The sequence below is a fragment of the Egretta garzetta genome, unplaced genomic scaffold (genome assembly GCF_000687185.1).
Source record: "Egretta garzetta isolate BGI_Z169 unplaced genomic scaffold, ASM68718v1 scaffold360, whole genome shotgun sequence".
Taxonomy (NCBI): Eukaryota; Metazoa; Chordata; class Aves; order Pelecaniformes; family Ardeidae; genus Egretta; species Egretta garzetta.
Window position 1 is genome coordinate 2109315 of NW_009258261.1, and position 25677 is coordinate 2134991.

A 25677-nucleotide genomic window follows, 5' to 3' on the forward strand; every position below is an offset into this window, starting at 1 on the left:
GGGGGGGAAGGGGGGAAATCTATTCCAGTGCTGTAGGTTTTATTGTGCCAATACGTCCCTTTTTCTTTTAACCTATAACTGGAAAAGAAACTATAACCATCCAAAGCCATTTGTTCTGCCATTTGAGAAAATACTGTTTTCTATGCTGTAAGACAAAGTCCAGTTTCAGACACAATTCCATGTGAGTGACCTCTAAAGGCTGTTTGTCAAAGTTTCATTTTCAGTGACTTAAAGCATTTAATTTCTGGTGGTTTTATTGTTGCTTTTCTCCCACCTCATCTCAAACAGGTTTCTGCAGATTGCTAATACATGAAACTCAGAAGCCAGCATAGTCCATCGGTCGCTGAACAAAATTTATTCCAAACACAAAAGGAAAGGGTTCCAACTGCAAACTTCAGCTGAGGAGACAAAGTTGTGCTCAAACATTTTTAACTCGTCTGTGGCACTGAGGCTGCCTTACTGTGGTTTAATTCAGTGAGGCCTATATAAGAAAACAGGGTCATTTAAGTGTAACAAATTTTCTTATACTGAAAAAGATATAAAGGTAACCAGAAGTAGTATTTAAAATGCATCATTCCTGTAAACTAACACAACCTGCTAGAGGCAATCTAGATTGGATTTTCTGGGTAGCCACTAACAAGAGTTTGGAAGTAGACCATCCATTTTAAATCCACACTAGGGGACTACTCTGAGTTAAATTCAGATTCACAAGTTCATTTGTCTCATATGTAATCCTGACTAGAGGATGGGGTTTTCTCCACTTTGAAGGGATTTGGAATAAATTCAAGAAAGGAATGTTTAAGTATAAGAGTGACTTTACCTTTTCTACTATAACGTAAGGCTTTGTTGAGATCATTTATTCAGATAGTTGAGTCCTATGTACAGGAACTGGAAATAAACGGCCAGCTGTAATTATGCAAAGCGAGAGGCTTCAGCATGCGTAACTATACAGCTGTAATGGCATCAGCAATCCTTTATACTTTAAATTAAGACAGTCTACATATGCCATGGTCTGATGTGAAAACTATGAATAATTGTAATGTCTTATACCTATTAATTACAGCTACAGGGTATCAGTGCTGGGCTTCACAGCCACTGTTGCATTCCCCCTTATTAATCCACATTAGGAACTAATTTACATGACTTAGAGATGTATCAATGTGGCTAGCAGAGTAGTCTCACGACTACTTTAATTGTAAAATTAAGTCAGAGATGAGCATTAAGAGCTGTCCACGCTCCAAAAGGTAGCATATTCTGCAGCACAGACAAGCAATACCCCTGGTAGTTTCCATCTAGCTGGCACGTGCTAGAAACAGGAGTGATCTGGAATGGTGGCGGACACGAAGTCCAGAGCATGTCTCAAGTTAAACCTTGTTCTGTAGTATGTCCACAAGTCATTTAACTGTTCTAAAATTACAGCCAGTTCCCGATGCTGCTATGAATCCTTCCCTTAGAGTGTAACACAAAAGCCTGCCAGGGACTAAAGTAAAATCAGCAAGAGCTTTATCTATACCATCCCTAAAAACTCAATTTTGCATAGACGTATGTTACAGCTTGTTTTAGGTCATGAGCACATAATGAACTCTCTCTCTCACACACACAGAAAATTCAGCTACAAAATTTTACATGCTGATCTATCATTACACTTCTTAATAAGGCCAGCGATGCCTGCTGCCCAGAGCATGTTGGACATATGCACAATCTTTCCTTAGACAACACCAAACCTGTTTCAGGAAATACACAATCTAAAATAAATCAGTTATAAAACAGGGAAAATATTCATTAAGTGGAAAAGTGTTTCCTGGTTTTTGGAGGATATTTGCACGTATGTGAATGTGTTGTGTAACTGAAAAGGCTAGCAAGATACTCAGACAAGGCAAAGCACTGGCCAAAACTGGCAGCAACAAGCCGCCGAGGTGAAGGTGTTAATGTGACAGAACTGGACTTGCATTGTGACAGTTTGCCATGATATTCTCACAAAAATACAAGGGAAATAAGAACCAGGCAAAATCATCACTAAAGTATGTATTCCTATTACCAGCAGTCCGCTGCCAGGTAAAGAGCGTTTTCCAGATAGGATCCTGCTGTGGATTGGCTACGGCTTTAATATCTGCAAGTATTTTCATTAACAACTTGGATGTGGGAACAGAGACTGAAAAAAATGGGTTGAGGATACCATCGTGGGAAGGGCTGCAAGCATGCTGGAGGTCAGAAGGAGAAGTCAATGAGCAGGGTCACCTCCAGCATTTGCATGTAAGCAAGGAAGTGTCTGCAAGGCACTGTTAATGGAAGAGCGCTTCCTGGGAAATCAGCATGGTAAGGTCCCCCTCTGAAATGCCTGTACGCTAATGCATGCAGCATGGAGAATAAACATGAGGAATTCAGAAATCTGTGTGCAGTTGCAGGTCTGTGGTCTTGTTGAAATCACAGAAACAGTGGATGGCTAACATGAATGGAGTGCTACAGTGGAGGGGTACAGGCTCTTTAGAAAGGACAGGTTGTGATGACAAGGAGGTGGAGTTACCCTTTATGTGAGAAACTAGCTGGAATGCATGGAGATCTGCTCTACTCTGGGGGTGGATGATGAGCCAACTGAGAGCTTATGGGCAAGGATGAAAAAGCAGGCCAATATGGGTGACATTGTAGGGCATCTCTCTGCTGAAGGACACCTGATCAGGAAGAACAAGAGGATGAGGCCTTTTACAGACAGCTAGAAGGAGCCGCACAGTCACAGGCCCTGGTCTTCATGGAGGACTTCAGCCACACCAACAGATGCTGGAGAAAGAATACAAAAGGGCATAAGCAACCCAGGAGATACCTGGAGTGCAGTGATGACACCTTCCTGGCTCAAATGACAGGGAAGCCAACAAGGAAAGGTGCTCCGCTGGACCTTGTACTCACAAACAAGGAAGGCCTTGTTAGGGATGTGAAGGTCAAAGACAGCCTTGGCTCTTCAAGGAACTGTTTGGAAGAGTCCTGTGGAGTAAGGCCCTGGGAAGGAAGAGGAGCCCAAGAAAGCCCGTCATATTCAAGGATCACCTCCCCTAAGCTCAGGAGCAGTCCATCCTAACAAGCAGTAAGTCAGACAAAAATGCCAGAAGGCCTGCATGGATGAACAAGATGCTCCTGGCAAAACTCAAACATAAAAAGAAGATGGACGCAGTGACAAGTAACCTGAGTAACAGAGACACTGAGCATGCAGAGATGCAGTTAGGAAAGCTAAAGCCCAACTGAATCCGGCAAGGGATGTCAAAAGCAACAAGAAGGGCTTCTATAAGTATCTAAGCAGCAAAAGGAAGACTAGGAAAAATGTGGGCTCACTGCTGAACGGGGCAGGGGACCTGGTGACACAGGACATGGAAAAGGCTGAGGTACTGGAGGATGCAGGGAACTACAGGTTAGTCAGCCTCATCTAGATCCCTGGGAAGCTGATCCAACAACTAATCCTAGAAACAATTTCCAGGCTCTTGACGTACAAGAAGGTGATCAAGAGTAGTCAGCATGGTTTCACTACGGCGAAGTCACGCTTGACCAACCTTACAGCCTTCTATGATGAAATGGAGAGCTGTGGATATTATCTGTCTTGACTTCAGTAAGGCTTCTGACACTATCTCCTGTAAGATCCTCACAGAGAAGGTGATGAAGCATGGGCTGGATGAGCAGACAGTGAGGTGGATAGAAAACTGGCTGAACAACGGGGCCCAGAGGGTGGTAATCAGTGGCATGAACTCTAGAGGCCAGTAACTAGTGGTGTACCCCAGGTGTCAGTACTGGGCCCAATTGCATTCAACGTCTTCATTAATGATGTGGACGGTGGGGCAGAGTTTGCTGATGATACAAAACCAGGAGGAGTGGCTGATACACCAGAGGGTTGTGCTGCCATCCAGAGGGACCTTGACAGGCTGGAGAAATAGGCTGACAGGAACCTTATGAAGTTCAACAAGGGCAAGCGCAAAGTCCTGCACCCAGGAAGGACGTGCACACACCAATACATCCTGGGGGCCAAATGGCTGGAAAGCAGCTTGGCAGATCCTGGTTACCACCAAGCTGACTGTGAGACAGGAATATGCCCTTGCAGCAAAAAAAAGCCAGCAGCATCCTGGGCTGCATTAGGAAGACTGCTGCCAGTGGGTTGAGGGAGGTGATCCTTCCCCTCTGTACTCAGCACTGGCGAGACAGACATGGAGCCCTGTGTCCAGTTCTGGGCTCCCCAATACAAGAGAGATATGCACATACTGGAGAGATCCAGAAAAGGGTCATAAAGATGATTAAGAAACTACAGCATTTCTTATATCAGGAAAGGCTGAGAGAGCTGGGACTGTTTAGGCTGGAGAAGAGAAGGCTCAGGGTTATCTTATCAATATATATGAATATCTGAAGTGAGGGTGCAGAGAGTACAGAGCCAGGCTCTTTTCAGTGGTGCCCAGTGACAGGACAAGAGGCAATGAGCACAAACTGAAACACAGAAGGTACCATATGAACATCAGGAAACACTTTTTTGCAGTGAGGGTGACCAAGCACTGGTGCAGGTTGCCTTTAGAGGCTGTGGAGTCTCTGTCCTTGGAGATACTCAAAAGCTGTCTAAAAACAGAAAAATAATGGAACAAGCCTATCAATTTTCCAAAGCATGTGTGGGGCAGTTGGTGGGAAGAAAAACCTGCTGGGCTCTTCTAAAGGCCTTTGCCTCCAACATCTATGCTCTTAGATGAGACTTTTCCACATCTAGGTAATTTAGAGCAAAAGGAACTACACTTAGGAAGCATGAAAGAAAACCAGGAAGAGAGCTCCCACCAGTGTTAAGAGGGTCAAACCCCAATTTACAATAACCAAGCCATGTCATCAACAGTAGGTATTTCTAATGAAAAATAATTCATCAACATTTAAAACATGATAGACTAGCACCAAATTATCTGTCTCTGAAGTAAATAGACATTGTACAAATATAGCATCAAATAAATACCAGTCAGTAATTAATAAAACTTGGAAATATCCAGGCAGTTTTAATTACCTTTGTTTTGCTTCTTCATGCGGATGTTTGTCCTCTTAAATTTCACTGTAATGTCATGGTAAACTGGAGGGGAGAAAAAAAAAGTTACTACAGCTAGAAAAGCTTTAGCTGAGCACATTTAAGGAGTAGCTTTCTTTTTCAGAACTGTGAATGGGAAGTTGGTTTTACTCTCCTCTGAGCTCTTTAAAGAGAAGGGTTAATCTAGGTAAGTTTCTGCAATACATTAGGAATGTTTACACATCTGTGAATACTATGTTACTATTGTATACAAAACCAAGCTTCACTTGAAAAATACAAAGCATCTGTATGCCTCCAACGATCCTCTGAAGTGCTCTGAACTGAGCTCATGTAATACAATTTAACCTTCTTCCTCATACTCAGATTTTTCCAATAATTCAGCTTTTAACCTAAGATTTCCCCACAGGCTTCAGCATTCTTGGATTTTCCATACAGAATATTTACCATTACAGTCTTCCTGCGTCTCTCTGCTTCAAAAGGAACCCCCAACTCATAGCCTCTGGTGGGTGGCTGCTATATCCATCTGATTCAATGGCTCAGTCTCTGCATGGTGGATTCTAGCACTGCAGTCAAGATGGCTCAGAGAGGACCGCTATGTTAAGTAGAATGGAAAGCATGGTGGAACCACCACCAGTTTTTAATCAAATCCCCAATCTGTTAGTGTGAAATAATAATGCTCAAGGAATAGACTCATGAGGGTAGCTGCAGTTTTGTATTTGTAAGCTGAAGTTTTATTATACTGAATATTTATCTACACAATGACTTGGTTAAATATTCATATACTCTGTAAGGTACTATCTTTCAACATTTTTCTGGAAGATAACTGAGTGTTTGGTATACTGGTACCATGTCTGACAGAGAGGACTTGTATGGTATTAAATTGAATTAACAAAAAGCTACCATGAAACAGACTGACTTCTCCAGCCCATGTTCTCCCCAGCTGCTGGGCTTTGTCAGCATACATGGATTGAGTCAACAGGGAATCATCTCTGACATACAAAGAGGAGAGTTCAGAGCACGGAGGAGTTCATTGTAGAGAAGAGATGCCCAGACAGTATCTGACTTCCTTAACTCAAATTGTGCCAGCAGAGATCAAATCTTGCTACTACCCCTTCCCCAACCTCTATTTTTAAAGAGCCTGAAATACTATGCATTAAGTGTCCAAATTTTAAACATGGTAAAGGCAGAAGACTAGAAGGGAGATAAATCTCTCAATATTTTAACAACATCATCTCCTATTATGTAATCTTAACTTTTCTTTGTGGACCTTCCTATAGCTGTTGATACAAACTCGAGTGAATGTAAGGAGTAAACCACATATTCATTCCAGGTAACGGTGATTTATTTTACACAGGCCAGTTTGGGCCCAGCTGTGCCTCCTCCCAGCTTGTGCATCTCCAACTCTCAGTTGGTAGAGCATGAGAAGCTGAAAAGTCCTTGACTTAGTGAAAGCCCTGCTTAGCAACAACTCTAACATCAGTGTGTTATCGACATTATTCTCATACTGAATCCAAACCACAGCATTATACTAGCTACTAGCAAGAAAATTAACTCCAGCCCAGCTGAAACCAGGACAACAATGTATCAAGTTAGAAAGGTTTTAGTTAACATCTTTTTATGCTTTGTAACTAGCTGCAACCAGTTGTTGTTGGTATACTCAGTACTTATTGGAAGTTAAAGGAGTCTAAAAAAATCATAACACTTACTTGTGTGGTTCTGATACAGCTCTATAAAATGTAAGCAGCGTATTGCTTTATTCTTTGCCTAGGGAATAAAAGCAGAATTTATTTAAAAATTTTTCTGCCACGTATTTAAAACTTTGCATAAACCATTTACTTTTTGGAAATGAAAATGTTCTCTTTAAAGAACTGCTTTCTCCTAACAGATTTAATATTTTAAAAGATTTCTCAGTATAGTAATGGCTTTATCACACTTTGTGTATTTCAGCATTGCTACTTTGATAGGTTAGTTGAGCTTTACAACACAAACTAGATTAATGTAGATGGACAAATAACATTCTGAAGTCTAAAGGAGCCTTAATAAGGTCATTATGCACGTGTAAGAGAAAAATTCCTACATACTAACTGTATAGGCAGACTGTATGCTATATAGATTTTGGAAACAAGTGAGCAAGGGGGGATAGGTATAGGCCATAGAAAAGGGAGTAGAAAGAAAATAAAAGAGTGCATTGGCAGAATCTCATTGCAAGGCAACTTCATTATGCATGTCCAAAGAAGAGCAACGAAGCTGGTGATGGGTCTAGACAACAAATCTTATGAGGAGTGGCTGAGGGAACTGGGGTTGTTTAGTCTGAAGAAGAGGAGGCTGAGAGGAGACCTTATCACTCTCTACAACTACCGAAAAGGAGGTTGTAGCGAGGTGGGGGTCAGTCTCTTCTCTCAAGTAACAAGCAATATGATGAGAGAAAATGGCCTCAAGTTGCACCAGGGGAGGTTTAGATTGGCTATTGGGTTAAACTTCTTCACCAAAAGGGTTGTCAAACATTGGAACAGGGTGCACAGGGAAGTGGTCGAGTCTCCATCCCTGGAGGTATTCAGAAGATGGGTAGATGTGGTGCTTAGGGACATGGTTTAGTAGTGGACTTCGCAGTCTTAAGGTTATGGTTGGACTTGATGATCTTAAAGGTCTTTTCCAACCTAAATGATTTTATGATTCTATGATTATTTGCATCAAGATGGACAGATGATGTATATGGACTTACTACTTTGCATAGACTACAAAACATACTGATTATTAAAAAAAAGTCATCAAGCAACAAATAATTCAATCAACTTACTTTCCGTAAAGCATTCATCCTGTCACCTGCTTTTCCCATTGCAAAACCTGCAATAAAGAAGAGAGTAATTTTATTACTGAGAAATACATGAGGCAGGACCTTCAGAAAGCAAAGAGGAAAAAACAGAGAACTTCACAACCATGCTGAGTACCTGTTATTTCAACGCAGAGATCTTACTCAGAAAATGGTCCAGAGAAAACCACAGAAACCATAGAAAGTAATGGTTTAGGAGTTATGAATACCTAACAATTGGATGCCAATTGCTTGTTGTCAAATGAAAACAAATAAGGCTTAAATTATTTCTTTTGTGTATTTGCCCAAACTCGTTCGACACAATTGAATACTGGTGACTGCTTCAGCCAAAAAAAAGTAGTCTTCTGCTTATAAAGAAACAAGGGAAGCAAGAGAAAGACAAAAGGAATCTGATGCAGATATATCAGCTACATCTGTAACAAAGAGTAGCTCTAAGACCCTAGAGGCAAAGAAGAAGACTGGGTTTATATTAGCAAAATAGAGAATATGAAAACCTGGTTTAATAGAACAGTGCATTTGCAAAACATGCATACCTGTAAAACAGAGAAAACACAGACTGCCAGTTTACAAACTGCTACCTAATTGCCTCTGAACCCTCAGACCTACTCCTATTTACCAGGTGAACTGTGGCAGTGATGAAGAGATTTCAGCAGAACAGCAGTCTCGGAGTATTTGCACTCAGTTCAGAGCAGGACATCAACTGACTGTATGGAATGAGTAGGAGGATGTGACAATCATTTTTACAAACTCTGTAGTCCACCAATTTCAAGGTAGATTGAATTGAAATAATTTAACTTTGAATCAGCAGATCTAGCTGATCTGGGGCTGTATCCAAAAGCCTAATCCAAAAATCAATGGGATTGGACCCATTGGCCAACACTGAGTCACTAATTTCATGCAGACATTAAAGGAGAAATGGTCTGGAAGAGATCTAGGAAAGAAGTACCATCCTGACTGTTGTGGTGCTACAAGCAAAGAAGATATGACTGCAAGCCTGGAGACTGCTGTGGAAGAAGCAGCCAAGGGTAGCATCTGCTATCAGCTGCCTCCTGAAACAGCCTCCTCTGTGCACGCACCGTGCACCCAGAGATCTCTGTCACATTCTAACTCCTGCACAAGAAAATGCAAGGGAACTATACTATTCTTTTAAACACACACACAGAGCACAACAGCAGCATATTAATGCTGTGAAGTCACAGAACAGATTAGAAAATGCCAGAAGTGAGGTCACCTGGGCAACCTCAAGGCAATCATTCAGCACATATGGATTAAAGTGATATTTCATGAAAAAGCTTTACAAAGAAGAGGTAGAAAGAATTTTTTCACAGTGACATATCTTGCTGCCGGAGAACCACACCTTCCTCTCTCTATAAATTTCTCTCCCCTCCAAACTGCAATTAAACTTCAGCTTGAGGAACACATCTGGACTTGAATCTTGTACAAAAATGAAGTTCTGCAAAACTGTAGTTTGTCTTATTAAAGCTCCGACATTCATCCCATCACCAGAGATACCTATTCAGCTCATAATGAAAGGAGACTATTTACATCCAAAACGTGGATGCTCTGCATGTATACTGAAAGCAGGATTTTCTTTACTAGAGACATATTGCATCTGCAAATGCAATTTCCTGTACTCTGTCACCAATACAGTACATGCCACATTCCTACCTCCTGATAAAGGTAGGAATCCTCTACTATTTGGATTATTTACTTCACAGCTATGCAGTTTCTATTTCTGTAGCTGATTCTTCTTTTAATTCTGCACAGCTGTCTTATCTCTAAGCCCATATGAGGTCTAATGGGAATTTCAATGTACATCGGTTTGTATCCACAAGAGAATGCATGAAAACTGTCTTCTTACAGAGAAAAACTTAGCACATTCAAGGGTGCTTCTTAAATAAAACTTATCCTGCAACAACCACAAAAAAAAAGTCTTTAACTCCTGGTATTTGAAAACTGAATGAAAGATAAACACTATTTCCTCAATAATAAAACTAGAAACCTGCAAGAAACTCATTGCTGTACAGGGTGGCTGCATAGTTCCTTTATGGATGCCTTTACAATTAAGTGGTATTAGCATTAGCTTTTTAAATTCTGTCTCGGAATCTGACCCATCCCAAAAGCTGGCTACCAAAAGCAAACCATGTACTGTCAAAGGAAGGATGCCCAATAATTTTTGTAACTGACAAAGTGAAACAGAAAATCCTTAGAAGAAAATATACTTTTCTGTGAATATCTGCTAGTCTTTACAGACTTTTTTTTAAAAACATAGTGACAGTTGGGGTTGTTGTTGTTGTTTTTGTTTTGTCTAGTTTGTTTTTTAAAAAGACAGTGACCACCACATCATGGAATGTCTCCTTTTCCTTTACCAATATGTAATATTTTTAAGTATTATATATCCAGTAATAACCAATATATAAACACCTGGCTATTCCACTGCATTGAGGTACTACCATGTGCTTGTCAGCCTTGTCTGGCCATGTCTATTTTCTTTTTGGTTGTTTTTGTTTTTTTTAAATGGGACTTGCTTGTTTAGAAAATTTGCAACCATAACACAGAACCTACTTCAGCCTTCTCTACACTGAGTTTCCCATCAACAGCCATAACTGATTCAAGATTTTTTTTCTTGCAACTTTTTACGTTGCATACAACCCCATAAAAAGCTGCAGTAGAGTGAATTCTTTTCTCCTCATTTTGTAAAGAGCAATTCTGACCATCTCAAAGGCTCTTCTGGCTAAGATTGCTAAACACTTCACTCGAAGAAAGAATTATCATTACTTATTGCAGCATCTTCCAAACTTCTGGGGAGAGGAACATGGCACAACATGCCAGGTATTGTTTTTGCTGTGAGTGATCTTACTAACACATGAAGTAGTACCATGATACCAGCTGGGATCCAGGGCTAATTAATCCCAGTTAGATGCTACACTGAGATGGTTTGATTGCTTCTAGAGATAGCTTGGTCATCACTACCCTGCATGCATACCTGTGCTTAGAGTTCCGTTACAAGGAAATCGCAACTAAACTGAATGCCTCTGACCAGTATTCTTTCTCCAGTCTTCGCTGAGACAGAAAAGGAAAAAGGTCTCTTTTCACAGCTCATATTAGAAGGTCCTTCATAATCTTCCATTTCTTCTGATTTGTCCTATTTACTTTATGCCGTAGACAGCATTTCTATGGTTAGACTTCAAAGTGCTTGCCGAAGAGACGGTTGTAAAGTCATAATAGAGAAAGCCAGCATTTCTACGGTTAGACTTCACTTTGCTTGCTTAAAAGACCGTTATAGTAATAATGGAGAAAGCCTACAAATGGGTCAAGCTGCAGATCACTGAAGTTACCATGAGATGGGACTCAAAGGACCCCACGTATTCTGTTTTTCCTTAGAAGTGTAAATACAGTATTTGTAGGAAGCCCATAAAGTAGATTTTTTTTTTATGATTAACCTCAATAAATTAAGAAAGCTTCCTAAAGCAGCTGAATCAGAAGGAAATTTAGGCTCTTCTGATTTGACAGCTACATTACGAATTTCTGAATCAAGATGCTAGATGACACTGCCAGTAAACAAGATATTTTTAACTAAAAGCAGTAATACTTCCAAGAGACTATCCTGAGATTACGGAGAATTTAGAAAAAAAAAAAAAAAAAAATCAGCCAGATTTATACTAATTCTACCTAGAAATACTAATGCTAACTAGAAAATAACACAGGAAAGCGCACAACCAGTCATGCTGCACTTTGCTGCAAAGTGGTCACAGCTGTTAGAGCAAATGAAAGTAAAACTCCAAGAACCCCAACAAAATGAAAGTGATTTTCAAAACCAGAAAGACAAATCTGCATCCACTGACTCCTACTTTCTTATGACTTTATCTGCTCTACTAACCATGAAGATCCAAGATTCATTTTAGTCAAGCCCAGGCACCCCTTGCGAATAGCACACTCAGATGAGTTTTATTCCACCATCAGCGCAAGGGGATGAAGGCTTCCTCGGGCACGTCAGCCCACCTGCAATTCCAGGCACCTTTTGCAGGTGCCTGATTCTTTTCTTTGATGTGAGAGTGAACACCTACACTCTGCAGCCAGGTGCCGAAGGCTAGGTGAAACAAATGCAGATATGCATGGCTGAATACTTTCAGGCTTTGATTTTTTTTAAACATAAACAGTATCTATAGTAAAAAGAAACAGCATGTACAAGAAAGCACAGACAATCCCTTCTGGTAGGATCTACCAGTGGTTAGTTCTATGACTGTACAGTTAAATAAAAAAAATGTTTTTACCACTGGAGAATACAAACTCCAAACCTAATCACATATTACTATTTTTTTTACACAAAATAAAGTGTCCAAATGAATACATACATAATTCGATTATAAAGCTTACTTTTACAGATGAAACTCAAAATTCTTACAGGTATTTCAATATTTCCCAGTGGAAAAAGGGGTACATTTTATTTATTTTTTTTAAAGAATAAAAAGTCCCTTTAAATCACCATGCCTCCCAAAGTCCTATTACAAACAGTGACTAATTTTGCATCTTTTACATACAGTAAATGCACATACCTGCAGCCCCTTTACCATTTCCAATAGCCACTAAGGCACGTATTGATTTTTTTCTGCCTTCCTTTGCCTTCATACAAAACACGTTTTTCACCTGAAGAAAAAAAAACACAAAGCATCTTGTCACTGCACAGTCCAACTGTACTTTTTTTTTTTAAAAAAAAGTCAGTTTACCAAAAAAGAATTAGAGGTCTGTGATGAAACCTTAAAATATATATTGTCTTTGTCAATGGGTATCATCTGCAGTGGGACACTGGCTGCAAGACATTAAATATGTAAAGGCTGCTAGAAACTTATATATACTTATACTCAGACAGAAGAAGTTATCTCAGTACAATTTCATTAAAATATCCCCTCTGTTGTGTTTAGCTGCACAATAGATAATGCTCTAATGCCACGAGCTTCATGCATGATTTCAATCATGATGAAAAAACATGAAAAAAAATTGAAAGTGACATTAATATCTCACTGCCTCATATTCTAATGTATTTTTGAAGCACTCTCAGGAATTGCTCAAGGCATGTTGTTGCTTTACATGGATTAAAACCTAGGATTGAAATCTACTTGCAAGCTGTAGAAGTCAGTCTCATTACTGAGATGACAGCTGCTAAAAAGACGACTTCATTTAAGAGAAGGGAAGAAGAACAAGGTATTTCATTTCTGGAACTAGAAATGTTTACAGAAACTATGAGAGAAATTCAAGCAGAGATGCAAGAAAGCTGTTTAGTTTGGAGTGGGGGGACAAAACAACAATTGGGGAGACAGGGGGCCTTATGGTTAGCATTCTAGAAATCTAAATTTGCTTCTGCCTCTGCTACAGACTCCCCTATGTGACTATAGGCAAGTCATTGCTTTATAGTGCCTCACCTTAAATGGTCTAATATATCATCTGAGATCCTTTGCCCACCTAGCTCCTGTTCTAGTTTCCTTGGTTTCGTTTATCTATTAAATTTATGTTTCTTGAAATATATATGTATACACATATATGTATAAAATACATACATATATGTATTTTTAGATATCGTTTATATACTGTATATAATACAAAACTATAAAAATACATAGGAAAAAACATGCATATAAAATAACATACTGGATATTGCTTGACTGCATTAAAATCTGTCTCAGAATTACCAGTCAAAAGATACACTTGAAGCCTCAATATGATTTCCATAAACTGTAATAACATTTAAGTTAAACATGCATTGTTAATACATGAATAAAGCAGTGCTCCTCCCTTTTCCCTATATGTAACTCTTAAGTAAGTGAGTCTGGCTGTAGCATTATACATCTGAAAGTAGATTATTATAAAATACTTGGTCATGACATAAACATTCTCGTTGAAATTCACACAAAAAAATTCCACTGACATCACTAGCTACAGATTAGGAACAAGCGCTTCTGAAAAATTCCACCTTGCTTTCATTCAAATAAAGATGCTATTAAATTCAAGGTGCACATATATTCTAGAGAGCACTTCAAAGAAGTATCAGCTTTGCAGTTGCTTATTCCAAGCTCTTTTTCTTTCTGCAACCTTACTGCTTACAAGAACAAGCTAAAAAACCAAGCCCCCTAAGATGAAAGTGCCTGTGGAAATAGGCTATTTATAAACAATGCAGAATAATGATGGAAGAAAGGAAAGAGAGTGAAGTAGAGCAATTTCTCCAGGAGCATCAAGACCATACTAGTTTTGCTTTGCACATACTTTTGTCTTCCATTGCCAATCTGAATAAGTACTTGTACAAAAAAAAAAGTTGGTATGCATCTTGTCAAAAACCAAAAAGGGTGCGATGTTTGCAGAATCTACTAAAAAACTAATTCTTCTCCCTTTCCAGTAGGTGGCAACAAAGACACATGCACTAAGCTTCTCCAGAAGCCTTCCTAAAATTGCATTTGTCAGCTGTTTCTGAGCAGCTTTGAAGGAAAATGTGTTCAGTCACCCATCACAATCAGTGCTATTGCATCTCTCCCGAAACGCTGTGAAGGCCTTTCAAGCTTGATAATGTGCACATGCAGCCATGACTGCTGGAACAACAGTGTCCTTAGATTCTCCCCACCACAGCCCCGTGCCTCCTTGTATCAAAGCGAGCAGTGCTCTTCTGGAGCGCGCTTCAGCAATGCTTCCCTTCGCCCTGGAAATAAAGCATGCAGCTGAAAGCCTATCATTACACCGCACTGGAATTAATTAATACACAATGCACAACGTGCCACTTCTAAAACACCATGGCATCTGAAAAGTGACTGAAACTAAGACACAATTACCCCTATTTACTAGATTGCCACTTGAGCCAGATGTAAAGCCAATTTTTAAAATTTGAAAACAGATGCATGCTCAACCTTAATCATGATGTACCTCAAATTGACTGTCTCCCTGCATCCACTATCTAGTGGTGATCATGCAAATTCAGCTTTCTTTCGAATGCTGAGGGAAGAACAGCATCTCTCAAATACAAAATGAAACCACCTCAAACATTTATTTAGATGAGAAACAGCAAGCAACAGTTTCAAAGGCAGAGTTGGAAGTGTGGAAATAGGCTACAGTCAGAGACAGGCTGCTAAAGGTTGTTGTGATTTCAAGTACTTATCAGCTGTTGCACTCTTAGAAAAAAGTAAAACCCCACCACCTCCCTAGAGGTTTGTTCCTGTAAAAGCAGAATGAACGACAGGCCAAACTGATTGCCCTTGGAAAGTCATCCTTTCTAGAAATCGTGTTCTAGTCACGATGTTTAGGAACCTGCGACCTCTAGGCCACACTCTTGATGCTGCTATTCTTTTGCTGCTGTTATGCAGAGGAGAGCATCTGCACAGGCTGATCCCCTCATGGCATAAGGTCCTCTGCTCCCAACGCTTTTCTAAGGTACAAGATGAGACAAGATAAAATGAGAGCAGTGTGCAGTGCTGAAAGAAAAGCACTTCCATGCAAGGGAGCCTAGAGAGGCTCAGGGACATAACTAAAAGGCTTGGGAAGCCAGTTGCCCCAAAGAACTGAGTAATAAACATGTAAACAAAAATCAAGCCCATGTTAGCTAGATCAGGCCCGTATCACCCTTCTCTTCTCTGTGAAAAGCACCAAAGGTGGAGCAGATTTGTACCACAGTGACAGAACATCTGCCAGTTGTAACTTAAACCTACCATACCTAAAAATCAGAAATTGCACAAGGTCGCTGGAGGGCAGAACTAGTATTGCTGACAAGCGACACAGGTGTCATACGGTTTCGCTAAAAGTGTGCAAATGGTGGGCAGTGGCAAAGCAGTGCTTGAGGACAAGGCAAATTAGTCTGTCTTCTGCTATGGAGGAAGGAGCAGATGCTCTCTCCATCCATGTTCCCTTAAAGAAAGCTGGGAATGCAAGCCCAGCGGGCACAGTCATAAACACACCTATACAACATGTATATGCATATATACACAGCAAGCCCTGCAGATCAACACAAACAGAAGTGAACAGCACTCAGAGAAACAGCACTAATAGCCTCATCCTGTTCCTCTCTCTAGCTGATCTGGATGACGGTCCATTCGTGGGAAATACATATATTCCAGTTGCTGGCACTTAGACCCTCCCCCCAAACATGCACACACACAGAGCAAACAAGAGTCCCTAGCCCAAGAAAATAGAAATCGAGTTTAATAACAAGTCAGGACAGACTGTACTGATCAGATACAGGTCACAGTGCGATAAGCATGCTGACCAGCCCTGCTTACACAAGCCACCCTTTCTAGCCCCTATGTCTCTATTTTCCCACACTTGTTCCTCCCCAAATCACCTAAATCCCTCCCTTGCTCTCCCTTTGGTTCCTGCCGTATACATCCTGTAAGTCTTGTGTAATACTGAAATGCTCTTCCCTGCATTCCATAATGTGTCCCCTACCCCTTGGCATAAACCCCCTCAGACTGGGGTGCTCTGGAAAGCCTCATCTTCATAGACGTCACCCCTGGACCACAGGGGTCCCACTAGGAGAAGCCAAACAGGCCTTTTATCACATACCCTAACAGTCTGTCTCCATCTTGGCCATCAGTAGAATAAAGAGTACTTCTCTCTTGAAGAATTTGATTCAGTAGCTATAGCCTCTGAGAAGCAGGAAGATTAGAACCAGACATCCTGTTCACAGCGCATCCATCCCCCAAGGACACAGTAAGTGGAGAAACTGCAATATAGAAAATAATCTGGACTCCTACCCCTGTTGTGGTTTAACCCCAGGCGGCAAGCAAGCACCACCCGGCCACTCGCTCACCCTCCCCCTCGTGGTGGGGGAGAAAACCGGAAGGGCAAAAGTAAGAAAACGCGTGGGTTGAGATAAGAACAGCTTAATAATTGAAATAAATTAACAACAACAAAAATAATAAATAGCAATGAAAACAACAAAAGAGAGAGAAGAACAAAATCCAGGAGAAACAAGTGATGCAACTGCTCACCACCCACTGACCAACGCCCAGCCTGTCCCCTGAGCAGCGATCACTGCTCCTCGGCCAACTCTCCCCAGTTTACATACAGAGCATGACATCACATGGTATGGAATATCCCTTTGAGCAGTTTGGGTTGGCTGTCCTGGCCATGCTCTCTCCCAGCTTCTTGTGCACCTCCTTGCTGGCAGGGTATGGGAAGCTGAAAAGACTCAGTACAAACACTGCTTAGCAACAACTAAAACATCAGCGTGTTACCACATTATTCTCCTGCTAAATCCAAAACGAAGCACTACACCGGCTACCAGGAAGAAAATTAACTCTATCCCAGCTGAAACCAGGACAACCCCTCACTCAGCAAAAGAGATGAAAGTTTTTGACCAGATACTTGAAGTGTTTCTCATACAGGCTGACACATCACAGCGCTGGGATAAACCCCAAGTGCAGTTCCATTCCAAATTAGTAATAAGCCCAGTCTACAGAGAAACTATGGACTAAACCATGTTTAGTGATGATAGTGTTCCCCATCACATGTATGAAACTCTCTCTTGTAACTCAACTAGGAAAAATAACATAGCTCAAATGTCCTACTAACACATCGTGTGTCTAAATGTGGCTTCATACTACACCTCATGTCTGAGTACAGATCCTTTGCATTAACCCCAAAATAACGCATGCTCAAAGCCACATAACATCTGAAATGGCTTTGTTTCCTTTTCAAAGGATGATCCATGATCGTGCCAAATTATAATTCACTTAAAGCTTCTGAATGTTCCAAATGCCAATTTCATCCATACAAGCTGACAGGTAAATGAGATAAAAAGATTTAATTATTTAATCAACAGAACCAGTCAAAGGCAGCATCCTGAAAGTCTACTTTAAAGGAAGGCCAAAACTCTTGAGAATAAAATCATAGAATGGTTTGGGTTGGAAGAGACCCCTAGAGGTCATCTAGCCCAACACCCCCTGCAGTGAGCAGGGACATCGCTAACTAGATCAGGTTGCTCAGAGCCCCATCAAGCCTTGAATGTTTCCAGGGATGGAGCCTCCACTATCTCCCTGGGCAACACATTCCAGTGTTTCACTGCCCTCATTGTAAAAAATTTCTTCCTTATATCTAGTCTAAACCTACCCTGGTTTAGTTTAAAACCATTACCCCTTGTCCTGTCACAGCTGGCCCTACTAAAAAGATTTTCCCCATCTTTCTTCCTGTAGGCTCCCTCTAAGTACTGAAAGGCAGCAATCAGGTCTCCCCCAGCTTTTCTTCTCCAGGCTGAACAAGCCCAACTCCCTCAGCCTGTCCTCATAGGAGAGGTGCTCCAGCCCTCACATCATTTTTGTAGCCCTCCTCTGGACCCGCTCCAACACTTCCATGTCCTTCTTGTGCTGAGGGCTCCAGACCTGGACGCAGGACTCCAGATGAGGTCTTACCAGGACAGAGCAGAGGGGCAGAATCACCTCCCTCGACCTGCTGGCCACACTTCTCCTGATGCAGCCCAGGGTACAGTTGGCCTTCTGGGCTGTGAGCACACATTGCTGGCTCATGTCCAGCTTTTCATCCACCAGCATCCCCACGTCCTCCTCTGCAGGGCTGCTCTCAATCCCTTCATCCCCCAGCCTGTACTGATGCCGGGGGTTGTCCCAAAGAACTCCAAGAATATCAGAAACAAATTCTAGTGCACAGCTTTGACCTCTCATTCTCTCCTGCTGGTTGCTTCAGGTGCTATCTTAAAAACTGTCTGAAATTTCCATGGTCGGTCTAAAGACACTGTCAGTATCACCCAGAGAACAGAAAACTTGCCTGTAGTTCTAAAAGCAAAATCTAGAGCTCCAATACCCCAAAAGTACTTTTGAGCCAACATCTCATTTGAAGTAAATTATTACTCAGAGAGTACCCTGTATACTATGTAATTTTTCAGTCAAGGATGTCAAACAGTGGATCTCAGACACTGTAATTCATGCAGCATTTCCTTTTCACAAGCCTTTTATTGCAAAAAAAAAAAAAGCTAGAACACAATTTCCAATGACTTATAAAAAGAAAGGAAGCTTTTAGACTGTGTATTAAGGAACATTCTTTTTGCCACAAGTAGCAAGTGTACCAAGATTAATTCTGTGGTCTGAAAACAAACATCTACTTGTGGGTTTTTTGCTACCTTGTGGAAAGTTGAAACTAGGGCCTTATTTTCTATTAACAACCCCTTGCTGCACCCAGACAATTTATTTCTGTTTAGCGGATGCAGAACAATTGAATAGATTGGCAACTATTTTGCTCACAGGTGCATGAGTTACAAGTTGTGAGTTACAAGTTATGAATTGGAGAACCCAGAATTAGAAATCTCATGAATTAAGTGATGAGCTAGTAAACTCACGTTAGACGAGTCAGTACAAAGGGGACTGAGTGCTTGTTTGATGTGTGTGCTTGTTTTCCTTCCTAGCAAGCTCATAAAATAAAGTTTAATTTACAGAGTATCTTGCCCTGTAAATTTGAGCAATCCAAAAGGACCGTGACAAGCACACCTAACACTACTTTGCACATGGGCAGCACTGCTCACATCAGATGCAAGTTGTGCAGACCTTGATCAGAGAACTGCTTTTTTCCAGTTGCTGCCTTTGGTCTTGCTTCTCCAAAGTGCCATACAGCGGTTGAGGTAAATGCTGCATCCAAATAGGTCTTGGACAATCAAAAAAAGTATGCTTGAATTCAGCTGAATGTCTTCTCAAAGGCTTTATGAAGAGCTCATAACTAACTCAACTCTAGGGAAAATATAATCTGCATGCTTTTCAGAATATCCACTGAATTATCCACTCAATGCAATTTACTTGATTGATTCTATCTAGAGGAAGAACCAGTTAGTTATTTTTACTATGCAAGTGTTAAGACATTTCTTTTGTCCTCTCTTCTTCCCTCCCTTCCCACATTCTGTCCTGGTTTTGGCTGGGATAGAGTTAATTTTCTTCCTAGTAGCTGACACAGTGCTGTGGTTTGGATTTAGTATGAGAAGAATGTTGATAACACACTGATGCTTTAGTCATTGCTGAGCAGGGCTTACACCAGTCAAGGACTTTTTCAGCTTCCCCTGCTCTGCCAGGGGCACAAGAAGCTGGGAGAGGGCACAGCCAGGACAGCTGAGCCCAACTGGCCAAAGGGCTATGCCAGACCATAGGACATCATGCTCGGGGGGAGTTGGCCAGGGGGGAGAGGGATCGCTGCTTGGGAGGGGCTGGGCATCAGTAAGCAGGTGGTGAGCAATTGCATTGAGCATCATTTGTTTTGTATATTCTGTCTAGTTTTTTATTATTATTGTTATTCCTTTCCTCTGCTGCTTTATTAAACTGTCTTTGTCTCAACCCCTGGGTTTTACTTTTTCCCCGATTCTCTCCCCCATCCCACTGAGGGAGGGGGGCAGCGGGCGAGCAGCTGTGTGGTGTTCAGCTGCCTGCTGGGTTAAACCACAACAAACTCTTAGAATGTAAACACAAACAACAAAACCCCCACAAACACCCAAAAGAAAAAGCTCCACGTACAGTTTCACTTACCCCATAAGAAAGAAGGAGAGATAATCCTGAACTAAAATAGCAACATAAAACGATTTTGTATTTCAAGGACCAAAAAAGAGAATACCAACACCCCAGTACCCAACTCACGATATATGAAGCTCTGTATACAAACCAAAGCACCAATGTACTTGTATCTGCAGAGAGCAGCTTTTGCTTTAAGGATAGTATTGGTGTCTTTATGTTGCTGCCTTTTGCACCATTTCTCTACAAATTGAGTGTATTGCCTGACCTCAACTTCTTTAGCAAGTCTGTACCTTTCTGTAACTTAACACTCAAACACAAATACACTTTGTTGTTGTTTTTTTAAGAGTGACAGTACCATATCCCAACCATCTGTCTGAAAAAGGGAACGATTCTGACACTGGAAAGGTTGCACTGACCCAGTTACAATGGGGCCATGTTTGCAAAAATTCGTCAAGTAAAGTTATCTTTATTAGAAACAAGTAATGAAAACAAAGAAACCCATGAACATAGTATTAAGTGATCAAAAGGCAGAGTTTTCACAATGGGCAGAGGGCAACTTCAGTGTTGGATGGGAAAAAAAAAAAAAAAAAAAAAAAAAAAAAAAAAAGAGAGATCTGTCCTTTGCAAAGGGCATTATTTATAACTTCATCTTCTCCGCTTCGTGAAAGATTCAAAGGGCCACTAACCTCATGTTACAAGCTTTCAGGCCTTACAGATTACTAGGTCTCACTTTCTAATTTTGATTGCACTACAGGCAAATACTATCATAATACAGCATATCATGTTGGCTACTTTTTTTACTATGTTACCATGTTGATTTTGACAAAAACTAGAAGAAAAATTCATTTGAGGATGGATGATACACAAATGAAGCCTTCTAGTTAAAATAAGAATGGCATATGTCAACTACAGCTGTAAATTTTAATTGCCAATATTATTACGTTATGTTAAACAGCAGTAAATACTACAATCAGTTCTATTCACAGAAATTCTTCTCATCTGTAATATATGAGCAAAACAGGAAGTGTGCCTTCAGGTTGGCAGGGAAAGAAAGAAACAGGTAGCCAAGTCATAGAATCATAGAGTCGTTTAGATTGAAAAGGACCTTTAAAGATCATCAAGTCCAACTGTTCCCCTAACTCTGCCATCCCACCACTAAACCATGTCCCTAAGCACCTCGTCTGCCCGTCTTTTAAATACCTCCAGGGATGGGGACTCGACCACTTCCCTGGGCAGCCCGTTCCAATGCTTGACAACCCTTTTGGTAATGAAAGTTTTCCTAATGTCCAACCTAAACCTGCCCTGGCGCAACTTCAGACCATTATCAAGTCACCACTCTAAGTGACGCAATAGTCTATAGGAAAGCCAGAAACAAAACCAATATCCAGTCCCTGCTGCTGTCCCTTAACACTCACTCAAGCTGGCTTTTTCTGTGTGACAACTTTAGCTCTAGTTTACATGAAAATCTGACCTTGTCTGTACTCTATTCTACAAGCAGAGAAAAATAAAGTTAGTTTTCTGAAAATACTTTAACACACAATTTCTCTCTTTTAGCAAGGGAGCACAGCCTTTTTAGTAGCATAATCACAACAGAAAGGGGCTTTTGTATCTTTGTTCATAAAACAGTCCTTTAAAAATGGTTTTCAGTTTCTTGCTGCAAAGTATAATTTTCCAGCAAACATTATTTTAATCTCCTGTACTGTTGTGACGATAAAGATAATGGAAAAGACACATAGAAATAGCATCATGTATGCCATCTATTTAAGATTAAGAACGCTAAAACTGATCTGTTTATTTCAAAACTTGTACCTGTTATCAGGAAAATTATAGGACTCAATTTGGTCTCACTGCTGGCTTTGAATATAGAAGTTTTTGCTGCTGCTACTATTTTTCTGCAAAACACACTCCTCTTTCTCAGTTCACATTGGTAGCAATCTCAGTAGAGCCTCAAGCCTGCTTCTAAAAGCTTTTTTATTATTCAGATATAATAAAGCATTGTAACAGATTTCTATAGCACATAGAAGCATTGCATAGCAACTTATTTTGTTGTTTAATCTAATGAATTTGACTGTAAATAATTATGCCAGCACAGAACGGCCAACTTCAGTAAATACCAACTGTAGTATCCAAACTGACACCTCACAGTAACGGAACAGCAGCCACTTTTCCGCAATGTGCCCTTTCAATTAACTGAAAGCACTGCCAGCTGCAGGGCTCATTAAGAAAAAATAACTTCTTTTAAGAGCAGTGCCCATGCAACTTAAGTATTACAAGTTGCCTTCCAACACAGACACAGCTAAAGGCTCAGTGATCCAAATGGTCTTTGCTACATCAGTCAAAGCCCAGAGCGCCCAGTCCACTCCAGAAACTCATTGACTTAAAGGAGCTTTAACAAATTGTGTGGGTTTCCCAAAACCCACCAATGTACACTGTGTACAGCTATTCCCGATCTAAGAGGAACTAAGGGGAAAAAAAAAAATAGAGAATGATTTTCTGATTCTTCAGCATCTCATGAAACCACACACACGTGTGGTTTTAAACCTGAGAATGCTAGATTAATTTTGCATGTTAAAATAAGAATGCATAAGTGCATGATGCAATTCGGGACATCTCATTAATGCTCATGTAAATGTCCATTTTTGTTGCATTTATCATTCTCAACATAATCCCTAGAATACTATTAAATGGGAATTTGGTATGTAAATAGATCGGATGATCCACTTACATATATATGATCAGGTGATCACCAGCTTTTTTTTTTTTTTCCCAATAATACCATTCTTTAAAAGCTGTTTTGGGGAAATCTAGACACATGCACACCAGCATATGCAATAAGGTATAGAAGCATGCAACCTGTTTATGATTGCAACAAAACACCTGTGACATTAAGTGCAAGTTTGCTACTCATTTTTTATAATCTCTAGGCACCAGTGTCAAATTTGATAAGAACATACTAGAGATACTTGAGAAAACAGAAAAAAAAATCTTGATAGCAAACTCATTTGTATAGGTTTATATTCATGTCTGTTTAGATATACATGACATAGAGCATTAAATATGAATGGCCAGTGAAGGTCAGATCCCTTGATAAAAGTTATCTTGAGATTTAGACTGAATACACTTATTAATGGAAAAGATATCTTTTATTAAACTAGCTTTAATGTCATTTGTTCTTGTGCATACGAGTACCGCTTCATACATTCTGTTGAAGACTCTGAAAAGTCAAAGTTGATCTTAAATAGTAATTTACTTTTAAAATAAATAGTGATTGTATCCAAAGAATAAAAGAGCTTTGTCAAGATAACAGAAGGGACTCTACAAATACTCATCTTACTCTAAGGTCTAAGTGCTACAATACTAAAAAGTTAAAAAAGAAAAAAAAAAAAAAAAGAACAATTCAGGAAAAAAATTACTCAGGCAGCAAATCAAAGAAAGGTCTTTAAAAAGTTTAAATACTATTGAGAAAAAAACCCTGAAAAATAAACTATTTTTCATTTGCAAGGATGTTATCATCACTCTGAGTAGCAGATATTGCAAAGTGATTTTGCTCAACGTCTTCATCCTCACCATAAAAGAACACTACCAAGTAGTGGAGATGTCCGAGACAACATCTGCATAATGCTGTTTCAGGGCCAACAGAACACGAGGAAGAAACATGAGCTCAATGGTGGAAGGATTCATTACATTTAGGGGGAGAGGGGACTCTACAAATGAGAAGGAAGGAAATGTATTTTTAACTCAGGCAGGACATTTGCTAGAGCCCTTTGGAAGGTCCAACAGGACAACATTGTTCTCAAATACATCCAAAGTACAAAGAGAACAGTTCAACTGCTGCACATCTCTCTGGAATGGATTACAGACTACTCCCAGCTGCTGCCAGGGAGGAAAGCATTCCTCTTCTCTCCCATCACATATACTGAGAATAGTACAGATCTACTTTCACCTCATGATAGTGTCAGAAGAATACTCCTTAGGAGCTGAGTGCCTATCTTTGAAGGTAGATCTGCCCTAACCTTAATAATTATGCTACTTACAAAGTAAAATAAAGTGGAGTGCACAAATATGTCTACAGATTAAGTGAAATGCACCCGAAAAGTCTTAAAGAATCATAGGAAAATGTGTTGGAAGCTTACAGATTTTGTGTCCCCACCCCCTCTTAACAGTTTTATCTAACTACTTCTTAAAACCCCCCAGTGACAGACATCCCGTATACTCCCAGACAATCCATTCTAGTATTCAACTTTCCATTTGCAACTCATTCCTCATGTCTAAGTTTCCCTTGCTCATTATTTAAATCCATTGCTTCTTATCCTTCTCACAGCAGACATGTAAAACAGCTTATCCCTTTCCCCTTCAGAGGCTTTTTTAAAATATATAAACCAACTCATGACTTTTAATCACCCAGTCTGACATTACAATACATCATCATTGTTTTCTATGTCTCAGAAGATATTCAAAACCACTGCAACAAGCAAGGATTTTGATACATAGGATTAATCTAGAAATCATTCAAGCTGCTGGATGGATTCCCAACTGATGGTTGTCACAGCAAAATGCAGGAAGATAATAAAAGACAATGAAACCCGTTTGCTCATTTATCAGGACAGGAGAGAACCCTCAGAGGCTTTTCTGCAGTAGAGCTGTCAGTCAACTCAACTTCTGACTTGCCCGATTCTTTTAACTTCCAGACTTTTGAGGATGTGAAGGTAGGGGGCAGGCTTGGCTGCAGTGACCACGAGATGGTGGAATTCTGGATTCTGAGTGGTAGAAGCAGAACAAGTAGGACTGCCACATTGGACTTCAGGAGAGCTAACTTCGGCCTCTTCAGGGACCTACTTGGAAGAATTCCATGGGCTAAGGCTCTTGAAGGTAGGGGAGTCCAAGAGAGCTGGCTGCTATTTAAGCAGCTCTTCCTCCATGCTCAGGATTGGTGCATCCCTGTGAGTAGGAAATCAAGTAAACAAGGCAAGAGGCCTGCATGGATGAACAAGGAGCTCCTAGTGAAACTCAAAGAAAAGAGTAAGCTCCATGGAATGTGGAAAGAGGGTCAGGCCACTTGGGAGGCATACAGGAATGCTGCCAGAGCATGTAGGGAAGCAACTAGAAAGGCCAAGGTTCACCTGGAACTAACTTTGGCAAAGGATATCAAGGATAACAAGAAGGGCTTCTTCAAATATGTCAGCAGTAAACACAAGACTAGGGGTAACGTGGGACCTCTGCTGAACGAAATGGGTGCCCTGGTAACAGAAGATACAGAGAAGGCAGAGCTACTGAATGCCTTCTTTTCTTCAGTCTTCACTGTCAAGGCTGGCCCTCAGGCTCCCCAGTCCTTGCAGGTAAGCGAGCAA

At 40.5% G+C, this 25677-nt stretch overlaps 1 protein-coding gene across 1 annotated transcript in view; it reads right to left on the reverse strand.

The window, feature by feature from the left end:
* MRPS5 (mitochondrial ribosomal protein S5) overlaps nt 1-25677 on the reverse strand; it is a 76784-nt gene that overhangs the window by 4395 nt on the left and 46712 nt on the right. Inside the window, exons 7-10 of the mRNA XM_035895552.1 lie at nt 12413-12503; nt 7824-7870; nt 6733-6790; nt 5009-5071 (exon numbers count right to left, since the gene is read on the reverse strand). Coding sequence (XP_035751445.1) covers nt 5009-5071; nt 6733-6790; nt 7824-7870; nt 12413-12503 — 259 coding nt within the window. The remainder of the gene's footprint in view (nt 1-5008; nt 5072-6732; nt 6791-7823; nt 7871-12412; nt 12504-25677) is intronic.